This window comes from Papilio machaon, chromosome 4 (genome assembly GCF_912999745.1).
Source record: "Papilio machaon chromosome 4, ilPapMach1.1, whole genome shotgun sequence".
Taxonomy (NCBI): domain Eukaryota; kingdom Metazoa; phylum Arthropoda; class Insecta; order Lepidoptera; family Papilionidae; genus Papilio; species Papilio machaon.
This window is the reverse complement of record NC_059989.1, coordinates 3,383,370-3,405,379: the sequence shown is the minus strand read 5'-3', so window position 1 is coordinate 3,405,379 and position 22,010 is coordinate 3,383,370. Positions and strand designations below refer to the sequence as shown.

The window sequence follows — 22,010 nt, the reverse complement described above, 5'->3', positions numbered from 1 at the left end:
AAGTAAATGTATACGTAGAAAAGGGTCAGGTTTACCTATAGTGGGCCCTTATTTACCTTTTCAGGGTCGGACTATCTATGTTTCGACTCCCACGTAAGATCCGACGGAGCATATACCGAATACGACCCAGTTTTCTCGAGCAGGTCGGTTTGTTTAGTTAGGTTTGTGAGAAGCGATAAATTAATATAACAAATTATACATACACTATTAGAGATTAATAGTTCGTTGTGGCATTAAAACTATCACTTGTCCATTATTGATATGCAATATTAGGAAGATCAACTATTTTACTGTGGATCTATTCACTAATATTTTTGCTATTGAAATTCGACAAAAATGTGCGTTTCTTAATCGTTACGCAGACGAATACTCTCATCGCCTTGTTTGTCACTTTACAGAAAGTTCACGTCCTTAGTTACGTTCTCGTCATGTTATTACCGGAACAGTGTAGGTAGATTTATTCCCATGACATGAGCTTAAGAGTAACGTGTTTATAATATTTAGTTAGTCTTATTTTTTATTTTATTTATTGGTATGACCGTAGCTAATTTTTTTAATGACCGGCAAATAGCTTCGCACTAGACTCGTATACGTCGCAATTTAGTCCGTCTTTTTAAAATGATCGTTGTACTCATAAAAGTGTTAATATGTGTTACTATTTTATGTATTTATATAGTATTATATTTATTTTATTAATTATCTTCGATAAATTTACAAGGCTCTTTTGGTTTTTCAAGACCGCGTTCACTACAAGTCCCTTTATCTGTTGCCAAAGTTGATTGACACTCCTTTTGAAATCACCCTGACGTAAATTGGCTTTAATTAAAACAAAATCAAAGACAGACAAGCTAACGAGGTAACTTTGCGAAGGTTCTGATGGATTTTTTTCAAATTTGCGTTTTTATACAACGCTCAAAATAAATATACGTCAAAGAAACTAAGCTGATTTATTTTTTAGTTCTATCGCAGTACTGTTTTTTTCTCGTAGTGCAGAAAGTGAGGGTTGATTTCAAGTACATGTCTGAGTGTTGTTCGGAATTAATTACTGCAAACCTATTATTAAAATAGTATACTATACATGTGACTCCTAAACTCTACAAAATGAGAGTCCCACCATAAAACCTTTCCCAAAACAGCTGAAAAGCTACTAATCCTTTCAATACTAACAACACATTTTTACTAAATGTAAATTATAATTTTTGTTATTTTATTGTTTCAGGTTTCGGCTTTGTCACATTTCAAAGTGAAGATATAGTGGACAAAGTGTGCGAGATACATTTTCACGAAATTAACAACAAAATGGTGAGTTTACATATTTTAAATAATTAATTATAACCATCATGTTAACAGCTGAAGTAATGGTGAACGTGATCTTGACCTCCTAATCTCCAGTTAGCCATCAATTAGAATCAAAAATGATCAAACTTGGCTGTTATCCAACTGGTGCATGTTTAGATTTTTACACGCATAAGAATTTTAACTTGTGGCTATGAATCTTTTTAGAGGTCAAATAAAGTTCAAAAGCTTAATGGAACGCTAATATTTGATAGTAAAGTTAAAATAATATATTAGGGTTAATTAAGTTGTGTACGACTGGTATTGCAAGGTTTATTTCAGTAGTCCTTAATAAAGTACTTATAGATAAAGATAGTTATTAAAAGAAAATAATTATCCTTTCTAGATTTTACTTCATATAGATAAAGTGAACCTAATATTACAAATCCAATACAGGTAAATTGTAGATTCACACAACATACAACCTGTTATAAAACTGAAAATTTTAGGACTCGAGTGTATTTATTGTTGCCATCCTCGCGGCGTTTAATAGCACTAATAAAAGTAATTATAGTATAATTACTACGGCAATAAAATCAGAAATACAAAGTTAGTAATTAACTCTATTAGTAGTAATGCAAGCGTTGTTCATTAAATTAAAACACGAAGCTCATTTTAATAACAATTTGCTAAGTTACAATACACACTTTTGTTTTTTATAATTACACTCTTGCACTTTTTCACAAAGTCTATTAAGAGCATTATCTCGTTAGGTTAACTTGATTTCTAACCGTGGATTTCTGAGATCTAAATCCTCGTTAAAAAAATTGTTATACCTATTTTGTCATAGATAATGACAGGAATGACGATATGTTTTATACAGAGATTTTTGTCTCAGAAACCAACGGTTAGTCATGTATAAAGTACTCAAAAGGTCGAATGAATATGTCATGTCCCGTCTACCCATTACTTATGACAGCTAATCATTGTCGCCGTAGCATTTGCGGGTAGACAATACTTTTACATTCAAAACCAAAGCTTCTAACGCTACTCAATGGTGGTGTCTACTAAAATGTGTGATTCGAATGTTCTTCTAACATACGTGTACAGTAAGCTTCATTGTTGCCAGAATCTCCCGCCGCCATTATCTTTTCGAGTCGTTGAAAAGAACGGGCACCGAACCACCCTTCGTTGTCGATGCATATTCGTGATTATTAATGCTCGTGTTTTTGTCTCGCCCCATTGTCTCGGTGCCGTAATGGCTGTACGAATCTCGCTGCATGTGTGGGATGGAAGAAATCGCGGGGGTGATATTCGCCCTAAGTGGAGCAAACAACGAACAAAGACATCAAACAAATGGGTAGTGTTTTAGAGTAATTACAGTCCGCTTCCGTGCGAAGTGAGAGGTGTGCATAGAGCGTTCTCTTCCCTCTTCGTTCACGACGCGTAATGTATCGCCGTACTTACTCGTAAAATCTGTCCTCCAACGCGATCTGACATCACAATTTTTCAATATGACTTTTAAACATCGGTTCAGTAGCTTTGCAAACACTTCATGTGATTCTAATTTAAACAGGGGTCTAATAAACACACAACCCTACTATTCACCACAATGAGGAACAAATCGATAATTTTCTGTCCAAGTGACAGCAGTTTCATTTTTATCGCGGATATGTCCATCTACACGTTTTGACTCCTTGTATATACAGAGTCTTACTGATTATATTTTTCACTAAACTAGCTATTGCACTCGATTTCGCCTGTAAAGTATTAAAAAAGGTTGAAAAGTAACACATGTGTTTCTCCATACTATGTTCTATGTATATCTGTGCCAAATTGCAATAAGATGTGTTGAACCGAGTTATTGAGTAAATATTTAAATCAAACATATCCCACGGGAACCATACATATTTCCGGGATTGTAGATAGCCCATGTGTTCTTCCATACTATGTTCTTCAGCTTTATCAAATTTAATCGATGTCATGCAGCCGTTCTGGAGATACCTTCTAACAAAAATCCATGCATTTATCTAAACATACAACAATTTTCATTTATAATATTAATAAAATTAACTATTATTATTTCTATATTACACATGGTATACCGTATTAATTGCGAGATTTGCAACACTTGAAAGTTGCAGGTTTATCGTGTATTATAAAGTTGCATTTACATACGCAATAAAGAACAAGCGTAGCGCTACAAGTTTCCGGCACAGTGGTTGCCCTCGTAAATTTAATATGTCATCTCCTATATTAAAATGGTCGTTAAGCTAATAGCTGCTCCACCCCGTGTGAGAGTGATAGGGTGATACCGTAGCACACTTTGAATAACAAAAAAAACCTTAATTCCCGTTCATGAAAAAAGGAAGACGTGAAATGGCGGGAGCGGTTTAAGGCGTGAATGATTTATACCCATAAACTTATAAGCCGCCATTGTGAGCTTTTGTTCTAAATTCCTTTTCAATATTAATTTCAATTTAATTCTTTTAAGTACTGTGTATTATAATAATGGTTTGGACAAGAATAACGACTTGGAACTTTTTCATTTATTGTGCTTTACTTTTTATAAAATGATTTTTAATACCCAATTTTTTTAATTAATTTTGTAAGTAATTTGTAATCCATAGTGTTTTTATCATGCTTTTAATAGTAAGTAATCTCACGTTAAATTAGTAAGTTATTAAATTGACCGAATAAAGCAATCGCCATTAATTACTTTGGAATTTACTATAGTTACTGTATAGTATAGTTAACTCCTCTATATTTCGTAAACATAAGACTTATACATATCATTTAAAAATATATTAATCGTGTAAAGTGAAAAAAAATACATTATTTCACAGAAAGTTGTTGCTACAAATTACCGTCACTCCATTATATCCTTACACGTTAGTCCTAATTGTTTCCGCTTACCATGAATTTTAACAGCAACACAGCGACGTCCCGCAAAACGTGTTAAATATAGTGCAGTTTACGTCCTACCCCCCAACATCAATTTCTATTTTCCGGATTTAAGCTGGCGGAAATTCAGCCAACACCTGCGACTTCACTTAACAAAATCACAGCTGCGTTAAGAAACCTTTGATAAAGTGTTTTTTGTGTACAAAGAAATATTTTAACGTGGTACCATTCAATGTGCTTTTTTTACTTTAATATAATGTTAATTATTCATTTAATCATTTCTATTATTGTTTTTTCTCATGAAAAATTTAAAAAAAGTTAACTATTTTCACCAAAATTTTGCAATGAAAATCAAGCTTTTGCTATTTATTTAAACTGTTTTTATAAACTGCTAAATATGAAACTAAAGAAAATAAAATGTTCAAATAATTGAGATTCTAACATACCTAATCAAATTACAATAACATTATCAAAGACTTCTTCTTAAGAATTTGAGTAAGACATAAATTTTTCTCTCCAATCGTACACGACCAAATGGTTTCCGATTAGGAAATAACACTAAATGTAGGCACATTTGAAACTAGCGTTTAAATCTTGTGATCCTCAATCGCCATATCTCCTCCCGACTTAAATAGCCGATGTACGGTCTCTAACGGAAGCTTTTCTTTACTGCCGATCAGGATTGATCTTTAGATGTATAAATATTGAACAGCAATGCCGTAAAGAGGGTGCGAGAACGGTTAACGGCATACTTTAATCTATTAGGCAAATACTTTTTAGAATGCTAAAAGAAGACTGTTATGTAAGAAATATATGGGTAGTTCTAGAAAATATTAATACTCTTAATGATAAAGTTTGTTACGTTAAATTGCAATTAAATGATATGGATGTTTGAGATTCATGCATCTTAAATCCAAAAATTCGTTATATAGAGCTCATCACGGATTATTTCAGATTGTTAATAATTTTTCAAGTTTAAATAAAATGTTTTAAAGAAAAGTGAGCTTCAATAATTTATTCAAGTTATTTTTCATCTTTATAAAGTTTTATTTTAAACCTTGTAGGTATTTGAAGGTTTTTTACTAAATCTTCAATCCTGTGATTTGGACAGCGCGGCGAGGCGAAGGCAAATAATCAATCACCCGTTCTTTCGTATTGACTGTGATTACCATAAAATTTCCGTTTTACTAAGACCCGACCCGTTTCTTCTACGTACTATCGATTTGTACGCGCCCATTCTTGTTCCTTCTATATATCAACCGTTTTTTGTGACTGCCCTTTCATTGAAACTTGCAATTGGCGACTTGTAAGAAAATTTTGGCGAGATTTTCTCCGCTTTTTTTCTTTAAAGTGTGTTTTTGAGTTTCCTCAACTTTTTATTGAAAAGTAACTTTGAACCTTTTATGGAGAATTTTCTTTTCTTAAAAAAGTTCTTCGGCAAAATCATGGAAAAATTTTATCGTTAATGAAAACTCTTTGATATTCTTAAAATATTAAACCCCATAAATATACATTTTTCGCTAATACCCTTAATATATAGACATAGGCAGAAATTTTTACATTTTGGTTAATATATCAAAACAAATAACTATAAAATTTACAACAATCTTTATAGGACAATATTAATGGTGTATAAATATATACTATAATTACATCATACAAGCTATTCCTTTCAGAACAAGCAACTAATTTCCTATCAAGTATACGATATAAATTTAATGGCCTTACATACAGACACGCAAGTCCCATGTGACGTAACTTACTTTAGGCGAACGCAAAGACGTAAATTATGGCTCAACAGGCCTTTCCGGCCGTTAACGATTCCTACTCGAACTTAAATTTGAAGCGTGAAAGAAAATTAATTAATCACAAGAGCCGCAGCTGAACTCATGTAGACGCCATCGCGACGCTTGTACAATGTCACTCAGCTCGATAAATAATTCATTGGAAACTTTATGGTAAACACACAGAAGAAAGTCGTGAAGTGGAAACAATTCCGAGTTTCGTATGATGAGTGTGGCGCCGGAGGACTAATTTTTGTCCTTCCCACCGTTTTCTTGCAATGAAAGGAAGGGAATGGGAAATTTCGGTACGTCAAGCGAAAAGTCCTCCATCGATTAGAGGTAGGCAACGCATCTGAAATTGCGGATATCTATGGGCAGCGGTCGAAAAAAATCCCAGTCCTAATATAATAAAACCAAGTGTAAAAACGTATAAAAACTGTATTGGTGAGTGTCACTCAAATAATCCTCGTTGTTTAATAGTCGAATATTTTATTCAGATTCAAATTATTATACAGAGCACAAATAAGTATGCCGTTATGTTGAAAAAATGTAACAAACGAAAGAATGTAATAAATTTACCACATCAGTTATCGACTACACGACGTCTAATATCCAATTGAAATGGTTCAGAATACACTGATACTACTTAATGTTATGTACACCTAATTACTGTAACATATATCTCAGTAGAGTCTTTTGTAATTAAAATTGTAGTTGTACCCCGTGATAAAGTAGTGACAAGTTCCAGGGCGGCAGTCATCAATAATGTTCATACGTTAAGGTCTGTTCATTATCACAACGTATAGCGGCTTCGTTTCCATTAGCGAGGAGTAAGGAGATGGTCGGCGATAAATAGCGACCCAGGAGGAGCCGAGGAACGGTCGCTAAATTTCTTGCATACAATTTGGTTTACATTAGAGGTGGTGAACTCGGTCTTCTCTCGAGAGTCGTACGAAAGTCTCTTACAGATTCATGCGCTGGGAGTTACGAGCGCAGCGCCCGAGCGCTTGAGCGCCACAGACCTTAATCTAGTCGACATGCCACCGCCGCTGGCGCCCGCCGCCCCTATTTAATTACCACTAATTGCCACAGCTTATACTAATTAATACGTACATCATAAACTTTCTCGAAAATCCTATTTAGACTCAACATGGAATTACAATTTGGACGAATTTTTTGTGGTCATAATTTTTTTTATATATCATAAGGTGGCAAACGGCCACCTGAATTCTCCGAAATGGTGAAGCTACCGCTGCCCATAGACATCCGCAATTGCGTATGCGTTGTCTACCTTTAATCGACAAAGAGACACACCGAAAGAGAATATTTCACCTTTCTAGGCGTCCCCTCCTCCATCAAATGTACCTTCCCACCCTATTCTTATAAGGGAAGAGTGGGAAGGAAAAGTGGATTAAAATTAGGCTTTCGGAACTCCCTGTAAATTTGTTTAGATCACAATTTTCTACTTGAATCTTCTGTATTGAGTCCGCCATAATAATTTGTGCTTGCAGAAATTTATGTACGACGTAGGTTCAAATCTGTCATATTGGAAACTAACAAGATCGGAGATAAACGGTTTCCAAATCTGGTTACAGTATATTATATTTTTTAATCGTTTATTAAAGTTATTAAATAAAATACCGTGTAAATCACTGTAATTTTAGTCGTGAATGCGAATTAAATTTAAGTGTCTTGGAGCATTTTAACTAAGGTGGGAGTCCATTGACTTGGATCGATACCCCACAAATAGCCGCGAGCGTCTGACGCGCCCCGCGTCACGACAACCACGCTGCAACGACGATATTAACAAACGCAGCGCCACCCTTAATATTTAATGCGTCACTAATATTTCTATGACGCAAAATGTAGCAATGTTGCATCAAAGACACTCCAATATTTTAGAACATTTAAATGGTTAACTCAAAAAAAAGGCATAAAACTATAGGTATAATTGAAAACCTTTTAAATTTACGATGAACTTGAACTCAAATATATTTATGTCGGAATTCAAAGATTTGATTGTTATTTAGCTACAAGCATAATAACACCAATCACATTTGACGTAGTCAGTAAAGTCGGGATATGACATTGGGCCTGTGCTCCTAGTACTTAACACTTTGAATATTCTTTATGCGTTGTACTTACTATTTGTCAAATCTCATGTATAATATAAAAAAATGTAATTATGATATAATTACGTGTAATATATTATTAAAAAAAAACCTTGAATGTTACATACGAAAAAATATAAATTTACAAACACGCAAGCACTTTTAGCAAAACAATTTTAGTATTCACAGCAACATAAAGTTGCCGCATCTGCAGATTTATAACGCTTAAATTTAAATCGTTCGAAATACGTTCGCAATAAACGGCTGGGGGGCTATCTGCAGAGCATTGCAGGTAACGTTGCCGGTTATCGGCGACGGCGATGTACGACGAGTCGATCGCATATCTGATTTGAATTTTGCGCATTACGGCCCATCGCCTCTACCCCCACGGCGCTCTCTAAATAAACACTCCGCCACTTTAACATACTACGATAGAAATTTTACTGAAAATGTTCACTTGTACTTTATTCTTATTCCTTCGAACGGTTACGTAAATATGGAAAGAGCAACCGAAAACCGGGGAGTATTTCATTATCCGCGACCTGTTGAGCGCAAGATTTGTTTCTCGTCTTGTTTATGTTACGCTCTTTACTTGGTTATCAAATTTTTATGACGACGTGTACGCATCCGTAAAAACATTATTTTTGTATGCTTGTTTTACGGTTTTATAACTCAAAAGTACTTGTCAAATTGCGTAAACAGATAGAGTACACATACTAGTAAGTGACAAATATTTTTCTGTTGCAATAAATAAAAATAGATGACAACACGTTTCAAATATGAAATTTGTAATAAAAACTACGTTTTTTAACTAGGTCTCTTTTATAATTTTAGCTACTGTGAAAATTTATAAAATTGGCAGTAGATAAGCTTTGTACAATTTTACTTACTCTTCAGTTCCCACGTCCCAACTTCTATTTAACGGCAATGAGGGCAAGGCTTGCGACGCTGTGTCAATATCAAGCCGAGAGGTTCCCTGATAAACTTATCTCACCCCTCTCCCCAACCCTTTCCATCGCAGTCAGCGTTTATCTCACGTATGTAAGTATGTATCCCGCACAACAATCTACTCGCACAATATTGCTCGTAACTTCTTGACTACTTTAAATAATGACAACAAAGTCGAAAACTTCATAAGATTGAATTTCGAGACTCGTAATTCGTTGTTGACTTTTTTCTTTTTTATGAATTATTATCAAGAGGTTTTCTTTTATGTTCTTTAGGTAGAGTTTTTGCTAGATGTGAATATAAATCACGTTTTCGTAATCGTTTAAAATAGACTACAATATTTTATCCCCTTATGAACGTTGTCTATTTGGCACGTTGCCCGCCAGACCGCTACAAGAATATCAACGCAACAGATATTTCTTTTCTAAGATACAAACACAAATCCATATAAAATGTAGATTACTTTATTACACAAAACTACTTATTTACTTTCGTTATTCAAAATGTACTTAGTGAAGGCATCATCATCATCAAGCTGCCCTTATCCCTATGGAGGGTCGGCACAGTATGTACTACTCCTCCATACATCTCTATCAGCCGTCATATCTGAATTTACCCACTTCTTACGCATATCCATAGTGTAGGCGTCATCTAAACTATTAGTATTAAGATTTTGTTTCTCGTATGAAAAAATGTAAGGCAGAAGAACTTGTGATAAAATAATATTTACATTATAAATCTCAGTCAGAGATTCAGAGCGACCAAATAAAATGGTATTGATTTTATACAAAGTAATTTTCATTGAAATCCCAAATATACTGCTCTTAAAAAAACAGCGTGCTTCATTCATAATATTGACATTCACGTATGAATTTGTTTTACCTTAAAAGGTTTTCACTCAAAAAATGTTGGCGCGTAGATTTAATGACTCCGCGTTCAGATTCGTGTTAATTCACCGCCATTTGCGAATATTTGACAAAGGAGTTCACGCATTAAACGCGATGTTTTCCGCAGAAATAACAATTTTTTTTCTTAATTTATATCAAATATTTTAACCACAGTAGTGGATACAGATTATAGTTAACTTTTAACGTTTTTGTTTTTGCGTAGTAATACAAATTATGTAGAATATCTGAAATTAAAAAAAAACTTTTTACTTTAATATTTATTTTACCAGAAAAATAACACAACATAAAAGTTATACACTAAAGCAGATAATGTTAAGGCAAAACTTTCACAGAACATTTTACTTCAGTGGTACACAGTTTGATTTGAACGGATCGATACGCCGCCTCGGGGAAGGCGCCTACCGCCTAGTGGGGCTAAATACAATTTACCTTTGTTATTTTTCGTGTCATTAAACTGCGTCGCGATTTCGAACGCCCGATCGGGATTGCGAACTCTGATGCGAATTGTTTGTGAGCCTCTTTGTTTCCATTTCGCTCGCCGGCGACGCGACATCAATTAACATCAGCTCCCCGACTGAATTTTCTTCATGGATTGAAATTATCCCCGATTTTCTAATACAATTCTTTGGAATTTGACAAATGTTGTACTTTTTTCTCCGTTTTTTCTTCTTTTTTTACATCATATATCATCAGCAATTTTACAGGTTCTTTTTCTAATAAATGACCTACGTATTTACAAAAAAATAGATTATTAAACTCTGTAATAGGTATACTGTGGCCGTAATTCAGGTATTGTGGTTATATAAACTATTATTTCTCGATAACAAATCAAAATTTTTGCAAAACCGATAATCAAGTCCTAATTATGCGCAATTGATTTTAAAATAAACAAATTTCTAGTAGTATATGCACATATTTATATTTGGCTATAAGATACTTGCTAAAAGTAAGGTATTTAATGACTTTTCAACTTGAACACGTTTATGATTTAGTTTTATTTAGTATAGTATCGTAAGTCATCCGAAAGACAGAGCGTAACAAGGCTTCACATTCACTTCCCCGCGCTAATGCAGAAGCACGTAATTCCACGTCGGGCCAGAAAGTTGTGTAAAGTGCACAAAGTTGTGCAAAGTGCACAAAGTACGCGAACACCGCGGCAAAGCCTTCATTTGTCGGGCCGTGACATTCGCGTGACAAATGTGGACCCGGTACTATGTACTCCGCTCGTATCTACGCTCGATGGAACTCCAACAATTGTGCATGGAAAGACGAATGTTCACATGCTTCACATTTTATGATAAATTTTTAGAAGAATTTCGCGTATCTGAGGCTAATTCGAAGCTATATTTACAGTTAGTTCCTTAATTATATTTTTTTTCCAATCGTTTCGACTAAATAAAGCTTATCTCTTTTTACATTGTATTTCAAATTGATAACGTTCTTCGTATTTCAACACCAAGTTCAAAAGGGAAGTTAACAAATTGATCCCTTCGGCTGTCTCAAACATAATTTAGGGAGTTGTAAAATATCTACTTTTCTCTAAAGATTCTACTCGGCTACGAAAATTCTATTGCTAGAGGCTTGGGTTAGCGTAGATTGGGTAATTTATACTTGCCTCCTGCTCTCCACCCTGCGTAGGGTGGGAGCTACACGCACTGAAATGAGCCAAGATGTTCGTTACAGTCACCAAATGAATCAATATAATGGGAGTAAATGTTTTTACTTTCAATTTGAATTAAAAATAAGATTTTAGATCCTGATTTTAATAAATCTACAAAAAAAACAGGTTGTCTATAAAGCTTAACTATCTATATTACGTAAAGCAATTTGTGTTCATTTCAATTTATGAGTATTTTGTTTTAGGTGGAGTGCAAAAAGGCTCAGCCGAAAGAAGTGATGCTTCCAGCGAACCTGGCAAAGACGAGAGCCGCCGGTCGCGGCGCGTACGGTGAGTTGCTAGGTAGCGCCCTGGCGGCGAGTGGCAGCGCCGGCGTACGCTACGCCCCCTATCCGGTGCACGCACCGCAGCTGTTAGTGAGTGGCGCGGGCGTGGGTGCGAGCGCACACGTGGCGCACGCGGCCTACCGTCGCGCCTTGGCCGCGCTGCGCCCATCTCCTCGCGCGCCCAGACCTACGCTCGCTCCCCTTACTATCCCCCCTCTCGCCTACTCCGTCTCCGACCTCCTCGGCGCTCACGCATTAGACATCCCCACCTTATACTCACCTCTCACTCACGCGACCCTCCCGACTCCTCTTCCTCTCTGATCCGCGATTCTCTTTCAGCAACATCCTCCACACCCATTCTAATTTTCACCGTCAATATCTTTAGTTGACTTTCAAAAGAATATTTCTCTCTTTTAAAATTGCCTATCCATTCCTATTGTTCTCTTACATTCCTGTCTGTAACCATGCAAAATATCAGGTCTAAAAAGTATCATAAGGAAACCGATAATATCCGAAGTGTCTTATTTTTAGTAAATGCCATTAGTAAGAGAGATAGTTAGCGGATTACAAAATGTGTATCGACTTAAACTAGAAAGGTCATAGAACGAGTTTTTTACATTCAAAGTTTATACGAAACAACATTTTATAAAATAGTAGAACGAAAATCTGGAACAATTTTGTGTAGGGTTAATAGATATTTATGCGATATTTTTCTACCAGGTAGTAGGCGCTTCCTTTCATTTGGTTTACAATAGATAGCATTCATAGAAACGAGCCTGGTATTTTTCTGGTTTTTAATGTAGCTTAAGTTATGAAATATTAATTAAGAGCCACCGGTTCTGCTGATTCTTGCCAAATTTTCTACATTTCCATCCATAAAATATGACTATACCGATTAGTATTGTTGAAGACTAGCACTTTATTGTTTGAGGATGATATTGAGCAATGACTTGATAACTATTTTTATTCAATTTACATATTCTTTTATATTCTTTAGCTTTAATTATGAATAGCTTTTCAAGTTGATGTCGGCTTTTCAAAAATGTTATCAGTGGAAGAAAAGAGGTACTTATAACTCGTGGATGTTACTACTGGGTTTTGTGAGATAATTAGTTTTTTAATTATTTTTTTTATACCGAAACTAGCGTCGGTTTTTAATTAAATAACCAATTCTATGTATTTATTATATTATTAATTTAGGATTTTAGATGACACCTTATGATTCTTTAATCTATACGTATTTATTTATTTTGTGTTTAATGCGTAAGTGTAATTTAATATTTTGTTGATATTAGAATGGATTTTTTGACATTTGATAAGTGTTACTGTTACTAAACAGTCTAAAATTCATGAAGTTAAATTTGTAAAATAAGATTTTTTGTAGTTTCTCGTTAACTAATAGAATTAATTGTATTAACTTATTAAATAGGTAATTTATAGTAGAATTTAGATTAATAAATATCATTTCTGGAATATTTAAAAACGTCTGTTTGTTTAACATGTTTAGATTTAGACTAACAATGTGTAGAATAGATTAACGTGTTAAGTAAAATATGTCATTTTGGTGATAGAAAAACACTAACATACCCCATTGCATACCATTTAGATATATTTAAAGTAGTGGATTTATAGAATGTTTGAATGTTACGATCTATATAAGTATACCTATATTATTATATTCCAAAGTATATGTGTTTGCTACTTAAAGTTTTCGCCAAGCAAAATAGTGTCTCATGACACACTTCTTGTATAATGTTACAAATGATAATTTTAAGGTGTAAGAATCGATCAATTTATGTAAATATTTTTACATTTCTAGATTTCATGTGGTCATTGGGTGCTCTTCCTGACGGTAAGTTTGTTTTTGAATTTTTACCAGCCACCACTATTTTTATGCTCCCATTCCTAGAAACATTTTCACGTCAATTTAAAAACCTTCTTGAAACATATAACTTAGTATTATTAAATGCTTAGATCTAATTTGATTACAAAAGCGGATCATGTCATTGAATAAATAATTTGACAATATACCTACTCGTATACTTCAAAGTATTTGCGTGCGAGTCAGTTTAATTAATGGATTACTGAGCGTTGCGCTGTACGAGTATCGTACAATACGTACGAGTACGTCCATCTACCGTATGATGGATTACGGAGTCTGACAGATACACTATTTTGATTGGCAATAATGTGATAAACGATCCAATGTAGTAATCATATCAGTCTCCGTCGATGATCTGTCCCATCATTCATTTTACATTTTTACAATGCACTTGCATAAAATTTACATGCGACAGTCCAGACTCCGTAAAATTTATTTTAACCTTCTGTAATAGTAGTTGTACTAGAAATTTTTCCATGATGCTAGAATAGATGTTAATTTTATAGATTTTTAACGTATTTTAGATACAGCTTTTGTTTTCATTTTGTATTATTTGTTTGTATATATTTCATAGCTTACGTTCACTTTTTACTATGTTTACGGAACGTCATCTGGATTCGGTCCAAAATGACGTAGTACTAAACTTGTATGATCCAGTTGACGTGACGTGTAATCCATGCAATTGTTTCATTTTGGAATTGGGCCATAGGGACACGTGTTTCATGCCAAAGTTTATATCGATCAAAAGTAACAATCGGCGCTTCAGTAATTACGACATTTGTATAAAACGGCGTCAAAGGAAAGCATGCAATCTGATAGTTAACCCTACTTTTCAACGCTTCCGTTTGCTTTTTCTGAGAATAATGTGTTGTTGTTTGTTCGACAGGTTTCCCCGCTGCGTACGCCGCCTACGCGGCCGGCCGTAGCTACTCGGGCTATCCTAGCTTCGGGCTGCCATACCCAGCAGGTAATCCCCTCGCGAGCTTGCACCACCAACTGTCCGGCAACCACTACCACCACCTGGCGACACTTCTGCCATACCACCCACTCGAGCTCAGTGGGGTTTACAATGTACACGCCATGCATCTGTGAACTCGCGCTGGCGACAATGCATTCCACTAACCGCTAACCGCTATACGTTGACGTTACGCAACCGGCACTGATTCGCTTACCGACCTAACAACTTACTCTCCTATCGTTTTAAAACTCAACACCGCATTCGCTTCACTAATCTATAACAATAGTGACTATGTCCTCACTTTTTAACTCGTGCCAAGGCAACGGCAAAAGTTAGTGTGGAAACTCTCCTAATAACTTTACTAACAAGTTAACACCTCTAACAATGACTGAGCCATCTAGATAAATCTACCATGCTGTCAATTACAAAACGTCCAAGTTTTGAGAAACACTATTCGTTGTTTATCTCCAGAATTTATATAATTTTGTCGAGACGATCCGGCCAAAGCGAGCGCCCGGCTCTATGTTTACTGACAATTCGCTTTAACGATTCTCAAATGCTAGGCGTCAAGTAAATACTTGTGAGCAAATATAGCGTTCGTCTTTTCGCTCGCCGCCCCGCCAAGCCCACGCCTACCCGCCGCCTAGTATCGTGGTATCGCCCACTCCTCATTAACAGTGAAAGCTTTTAAAAGAGATTTAAACAGATTCAAATAAAAGTACTGAAAAAGTGACGTCCTTTTTGTGGTGGCTTCAATGTAAATCTCGGGAAGGACGAAAAAGAATTTCCACTAATTAAACGTAGGCACTGGAGGCTTTCAGTCGATCCCGTGGAATTAGACATGAAGGTTATTCCTTTTTTGTGTTAATGTTTTTTCTCTGTCGGGTTTAGTTTATTGTTTTATCTAATGAAAAACTAACGAAAAATATCTGCGGTTCGATTGGGCGCGTCTGTTGGCTTACGAATTGGGGAGGGCTGCGGGTCGGGGTCGAGGTACAGCTGCACAAACAGCTTTCTCGTATTTGTTCACACAATACGCTTGAATCGTCTTCGATTTACCATAATTGGCGCAATAAGGCTTATTTCACCTTTTTAATATTAGGTAAATAGTAAATTATTAAGTCAACAAAATGTTTTACGTTCTAATTTTCATTTAAAACAAATAGAATGATTTATTCGGTATCATTGATCGGCATCATTTGGTATTATTGATTAAAAAATCTAGGAACGATAGACTTTATTAGTTTTACAACTTGTTCCGCAATAATCACTTTGGGTTCGTATTTACGACACTCAAAATTAAATTTCAATTCATTAACATATTGCGAAAAAAAACACTGGGCAATATTTAAACTAGAAACGTAACAAAGACTCTATAAAATCTCTTTAGTAATTAAAGAAGTTTATGTCCGCAAAGAGACCTTTCATTAACGAATCGCGTTTAATCTTTGAAGCGTAAATATCATTTGTATTTCTTTTTAATTTCTTTTCTAATTAATAACATTTAAATCTGAATTCTTAATTATACAGATATATATTATTATAACTTTTTTATTACAAAAAATATAATATTCCATGGTATTGAAAATTTACAATTTAAATGTAGTCTTTTAAAATCAATTTGACGCTCTATTCGTATTTAATTTAAATTTGCATCGTATTGGAAAGTCAGCAGCTTTTCTGTATTCATCGAAGTCGCAGATGTACACAAAATGCTTTTTAAAATGAAGACGTTGCAAAGATGCAATCGTCTTAAAAATAATATTTTTCATTTCATATTATTGAAAACTGAATGTAATTTAATTTGACATAAAAAATTTAAAAATTTTAAATTTTTATCAAAGACGAAAGACCGAAAAATAATTTTGGAATATATACATCTATTCCAGCAAAATACGTTACATATTAAAACGACGTAATTTGCACTTAGTATAAATGTTTAGATTAGGATACATTTAGATATCTTTTAATAGAAATATTAGTGATAGATGTAGGTTTTGAATCTTTCCAATCGATTAAAGTAGTTTTAATAATAATAATAATAGCGGTTTTTAAATATTAACATTCATACAAGTTTAATATAGAGCATGCAGTAGCGAGTAGTAATTGGATTTTCATAGGTATAGATAACTGAACACAACATTCAAAAATTATCAAAGATTTTTAACACTAAAGTTTGGTTCCATTTCTTATTGCAATTTTGAAAACTCTTGAATAGTCAATTAAATATGTAACTAAGTTTTCTTATCAACATACTTATTAATAAATGTAATATTTACGAGTATATTTGTATGGTTTATCTGTCAAAAAGTAGACAACAAAATATTTCAATTCAGAGTTCACTAAAACAGTTATTGTTATTAAATTTTCGTTCTTGAACTTGAATTATTTTGATTTTGTTGTTTGTACAAAATATAAATTATGTTATTACAGTATCGCGTTGTGTTCGGTCAACTCTTGTAGCGAATTAGGATAAATTACTAGGTAAGAGGTGTAGACTATTTAACACTAGTTTCTCTAATTACTAAGTTTAGAGGATGAGTAGGAATAACCTAACGTCATAGTTGTTTATTTGCGTAAATCGTCATAGTTGTTTATCGTCATAGTTGTTTATTTCTTAACTAGTTATTAGATTAGACTTTCATTTGTTCGTTTATTGTAAAAAAAAAATATTAAGAACGAGCTTCAAATATGTTATTTTAATATCTATTTAAATATTTGCTATACTGAAAAATGTATACTTTAGTCATATTTTAAGTTTTAAAGTTATTTATTATATTTTAAATATTTACAATGCTTAAACGATGAATTTATTGATATTAATATTAATTGTTATTGTTATTAATTATTTTTGGATACGAATGTTTTATGCTGCCCTTTTCGTGTTAAATTTATTACGCGTTTAATATCGACGCAATAAGAACGAGGTGAAGCCTCTTTGAATATCTAAAGCTCTAACCTAACTAGCCTCGCAATAATATCTTTGTCAAAATTAAGAATAATCTATCAAAATTGTTACGTACTAAGTTAAAAGAAATTTCAATCATTGAATCGCTAATTATGCGACCGTCCTAATCGCCATCCTCTAAACTAGTCATACGATATAAGCTTGAATAACATAAGAATTACTCGTATATTTAAAGAAATGTGTGGTTGCGATTACATTAAAATAAGTTTTACTATTCTACTTCACTTATATTAAGAACATTATACCGTAGAAAACTATTTCCGTGAGCGAGTTTTTCTTTTTTGTATATTAACGAATATACCCTTTTACGCATTTAAAGTTTACCCTGTTATTTGTTCCATTGCGTGCTTCAAGATACTATTATGAAGTAAATTATCCGAGTAAGTAACGCTACATTTTGAAGTTACATTATTATCGAATCAATATGTAAAATAACAAGTTGTAACCCCCTTATTCCCTGCATTGTGCTTGTGCGTGTTACAAATAGGGTTTTATTAGCACAAAAATATAGACGCCTAACATTCTGTGCGTGCACGCAATATTGAAAGCAATCCAAAAATAGTGATCTTAAATGATTCAATTTCAAATTTTTCGATAGAGTGGCGTAGTAGGAACTTCTTTTTACATAATTGTAGTGTTTTATATTATTTTTCATATTTTTATTTTAATAATTTCTGAATTTTAGCAGAATAGCTGATAGGGTATTATTTATGTCTATTTTATTTAAAGTCAACGGCGCCGTCTGTGGAGCTTACCACAGTTCCGCTGCCGGCTTTGTAGCTTTCTTTTTATTTTGTTGCCGCAGGTGTAGTGGGAGTAATACCGCCGGAAAGTCGACTCTCAGTCGGTGCGGAGTTCGTAAACCCTGGCGCACTCGGACAGGCCTCGTAGGCCCCAAGCCTCGGGCCCCAAAGGACTCGCGCCGCGCCCGCTGCTCCGCCACACACCAATAAAACATTCTATCACTCGAAACACCTATAAACGGCTCCGGAATAATACGAATTCTAAATAAATCTTTGATTTGTTAAATACTTCTTTGCTATAGCCTCCGCTCCCCACTCTCAAAAAATTATAGGCTATGGAATGCAATGTCGCAGGGGTAACATTTTTTTAAAGAATTTTAGCCCGATTTCGCAGATGCGTGTGCTCACTAAATCGCCCGACTAGGTTCGCCCTTGTAGCACGGTCCAAGCGATCCGATTATTTCAGTATTTACCTAATTAAAATACATGCGGTACACCTCAGGAAGTTATTCCAATCAATTGTGAATGTCACTTAGGTATTTATCGAGCATTTCGCACAAGTCTTTTAATAGTGTTTTGTAACCCTTATGTCAACTTTTTAATGTATTTAAACTTTTGTATTTTTAAGTCTAGTATTGTTCAAATTGCTGTTTCGACATATCGTCTTAAATACACTAATTATAAGGTTTATGATATTGTGAAGCCGCTATATTTTAAAATAAAGAAAGCCGTTATGTAAGCAAAAAGTTTTATCGTTATTCACCAACTGATCACTTCTAAGTTAAGGTCGTCCGTAACCAAATTTAACGTTGGTTCGAAAAACAAAAACGACTAATAACAACTAGAAGAGATAGTGTGTTAGAATGGAGTCAGCTAAGGTGAGGTTAACTCACGTTTGACACTAATAAAATTTCAACTAGCGCTAACGTATCAATACAGTGATATTAAACGGTAACTTTTTTATTTTTCTGACTCATCCAACGCGGCAAAGCAGGCTGGTGTGCGCGACGTGTGACACAGCAAACCGGTAAGCACTGTGATAGATACTGCTAACTTGTTTCGGTGTCAGTATTATAGTTACTTGCGGTGAAACAGTTAAGTTTTGCGTGTGTCGTGTGGTCCTGCCCCGCAGTGGCGAGGCACGTCCGACTGCGGCCCGCCGCGCGCCGCCGCATCTCAGACATTCCTCACATTCAACACGCTCGCCCTCAGAATGCATCCCGCGAACCAAACACATCTACACGGCTACTTTGCATAAATCTAACTTATCCCTAACACTTAGTTTAGTTTTGGTTTAGAAACTATACATATTACTAAGAATAGTATTTTAACAATTTCATACATCGCGTTTAATTAAACAGAAAATTGGTAGAGTTCGTGAAAGAATAAAAAAATAAAACAAGAACAAATTTACGCTCGAGAAGGAAAATTCTTTAAGGGTCACTCGGCCGTCGGTTTGAATCCAAATAATTAGGTGTCGAGGCAGCGAGTGGCCGCGCGTCGACTTCACTGCCAACTCCATTTGTAATTTAAGATATTTGACCGTTAATTGTGTTTGTAATTGTTACGTTTAGAGCTTGTTTCTTAGGTCGGAGCGCTGTACGACTTTACACCGCACTCGACGATTCCTTAGTAACTTGTAAATACTAGAACATAGACCATAGAATTCGATTAACATTTATTCTTGACTTAGAATTTAGGGTGCTGTGTTTGGATGGGTCAGATTTTTTTAACATAGATAGATTCTGCATTATGAATGTATTTAGATTTTCTATATACTTCAATGCGCTAGTCTAGCAAACTCCATTGCCCGTAAAATTTTATGTAGTAATTTACTATCAGAATATCGGTCCGGAGAACCATATAATCAGACCTATTAGCATACTAATCTCTTCTAGGTTGTGTCGATTTAAGCACAGAACCTTGGCAAACAAACCAGTATCTCAGGTAGTCAGTCTTCTCTCCCCGATGTAGCATATTTAAATATCTAAAATAATTTTACATACAAAGCTTACAGCACAAAACATGTTACTAGGGGACAAAAGGCTGAACTAGTTATTAAACTAGTGCATTTTAGTCACTACTTGATCGCTAAAGTGTTACAATGAATGCAAGAAGTAACAGCAGTTCGGTGAAAGAAGTTTGTCGTCCACAGCATCAATAGGGCGAGTAACGTTTATTTTTGAACATATCTGTAATTTAATACGCTCTGTGGCAATTTGAAAAATTAGAATAGTGTAGGTAATACTCGTGGCCTTTAAGGTTGTTGTAAAGTTTTTCCGTAAAAATTAAAGTGTGGTAGAAATATAGTACGGTCAAAATGAAGAGAATTGTTTTAGAAGAAAATAGTCAAATTTTAATAGATAACTAGATTAGACAAAATTTAGAATGTCGAAAAGAAAATACGTAAACGCAATTTGTAGTCTTAATCTGGCCATAAAATATAACTAGCGGATTTTATAAATAGACTAGAAATAGTAATTTGAACTTGTGCAGGAATTTATTACATGTAATTAGAAATGCTTCAAAATTATAAAGAGCGGCTTCGAAGGAAAATTTTGTAGGAAATAGTCTTTCAAATAAAATTAACCGACAAAAAGCTTTTTTTTTGAAAAGAACAATCTTAGTAGGTAGATGTAAGCGATTAGAGTTTTGGTAAAAATTTTGTGATGGGTGGTGCAAACTCGTTTCTTAGATGTATTTAAGTAATTAAAAAAAATATTATAGTTTTAAGGAGAAATATCTAGAATAGAATTATAAGTAATAATTTGTAATGCCTTAGGCAAACTGATCACATGGAATTTATATGTAACGTTTTCAGTACAACTACGAGTAGAAAGATTTTTTAGCCGAAATCAATTTTTTAAATAGAATAGCACAAATACTTTTGTGGTAGTTTAAGTAGATTGAAATGGAGTTCTACAGGCAAAATAAGAGTTTTAAGATTTTTGTAGAAGTTTTTGATAAATTCCAAATTTAGTTATTTTGTAGATAAGATTTGATTATAATTCATCAATTGTGTTTAACTCAGATGTGTTTATAAATTTTCATTACGCTTTTTATATGTGCTTTAAATGTTTTCTTTGATAACATTATTTCCATGATTGAACCATCGTACGATAGGGTTGCGTTCAAAGAATTCGAAGTGAAAAAAAAATGTAGAAACGAAACTAAAGGGTATTTAAATCTCATGAGAATTGGGAAGGAAACGCGCACGTTTTCTGAATTACAATTTTTACGGACATCACGGTGCGGATGTGGGGCCGGCAAGTGGCAGTAGAGGAATTAGATTGATTTGCAATTGAGATAACACCCGACGGATAAACGATCCGCCCCAAAAGTATATCATCTTCAAAGCGTGTTATTGATGGCACCTATTAAATATACGTTCAGTGGTGCTCGCCCGAGACTCACGGCCGCTCAAATAAAACATTTCAATTCGCCAAGTGGGAAATGAAGTATTGGGATCTCGTATGTGAAGGATGTGACTACTCAACTTTTTCTTTTCCGACGTAAAAAAAAATTCCCTCACAAAACTTTATTTCACGTTATTTCTTATCACTCCTTATATTGATTATCTTACAT

At 34.4% G+C, this 22,010-nt stretch overlaps 1 protein-coding gene across 3 annotated transcripts in view; it reads left to right on the top strand.

Moving 5' to 3' along the window:
• LOC106718514 (RNA-binding protein Musashi homolog Rbp6) overlaps window positions 1–22,010 on the top strand; it is a 400,846-nt gene that overhangs the window by 370,534 nt on the left and 8,302 nt on the right. For all 3 annotated transcript variants that reach the window (XM_014512607.2, XM_014512609.2, XM_014512608.2), the window contains 4 exons: window positions 1,220–1,302; window positions 11,794–11,878; window positions 13,694–13,726; window positions 14,643–14,723. In XM_014512607.2, the coding sequence (XP_014368093.1) occupies window positions 1,220–1,302; window positions 11,794–11,878; window positions 13,694–13,726; window positions 14,643–14,723 (282 nt within the window). The remainder of the gene's footprint in view (window positions 1–1,219; window positions 1,303–11,793; window positions 11,879–13,693; window positions 13,727–14,642; window positions 14,724–22,010) is intronic.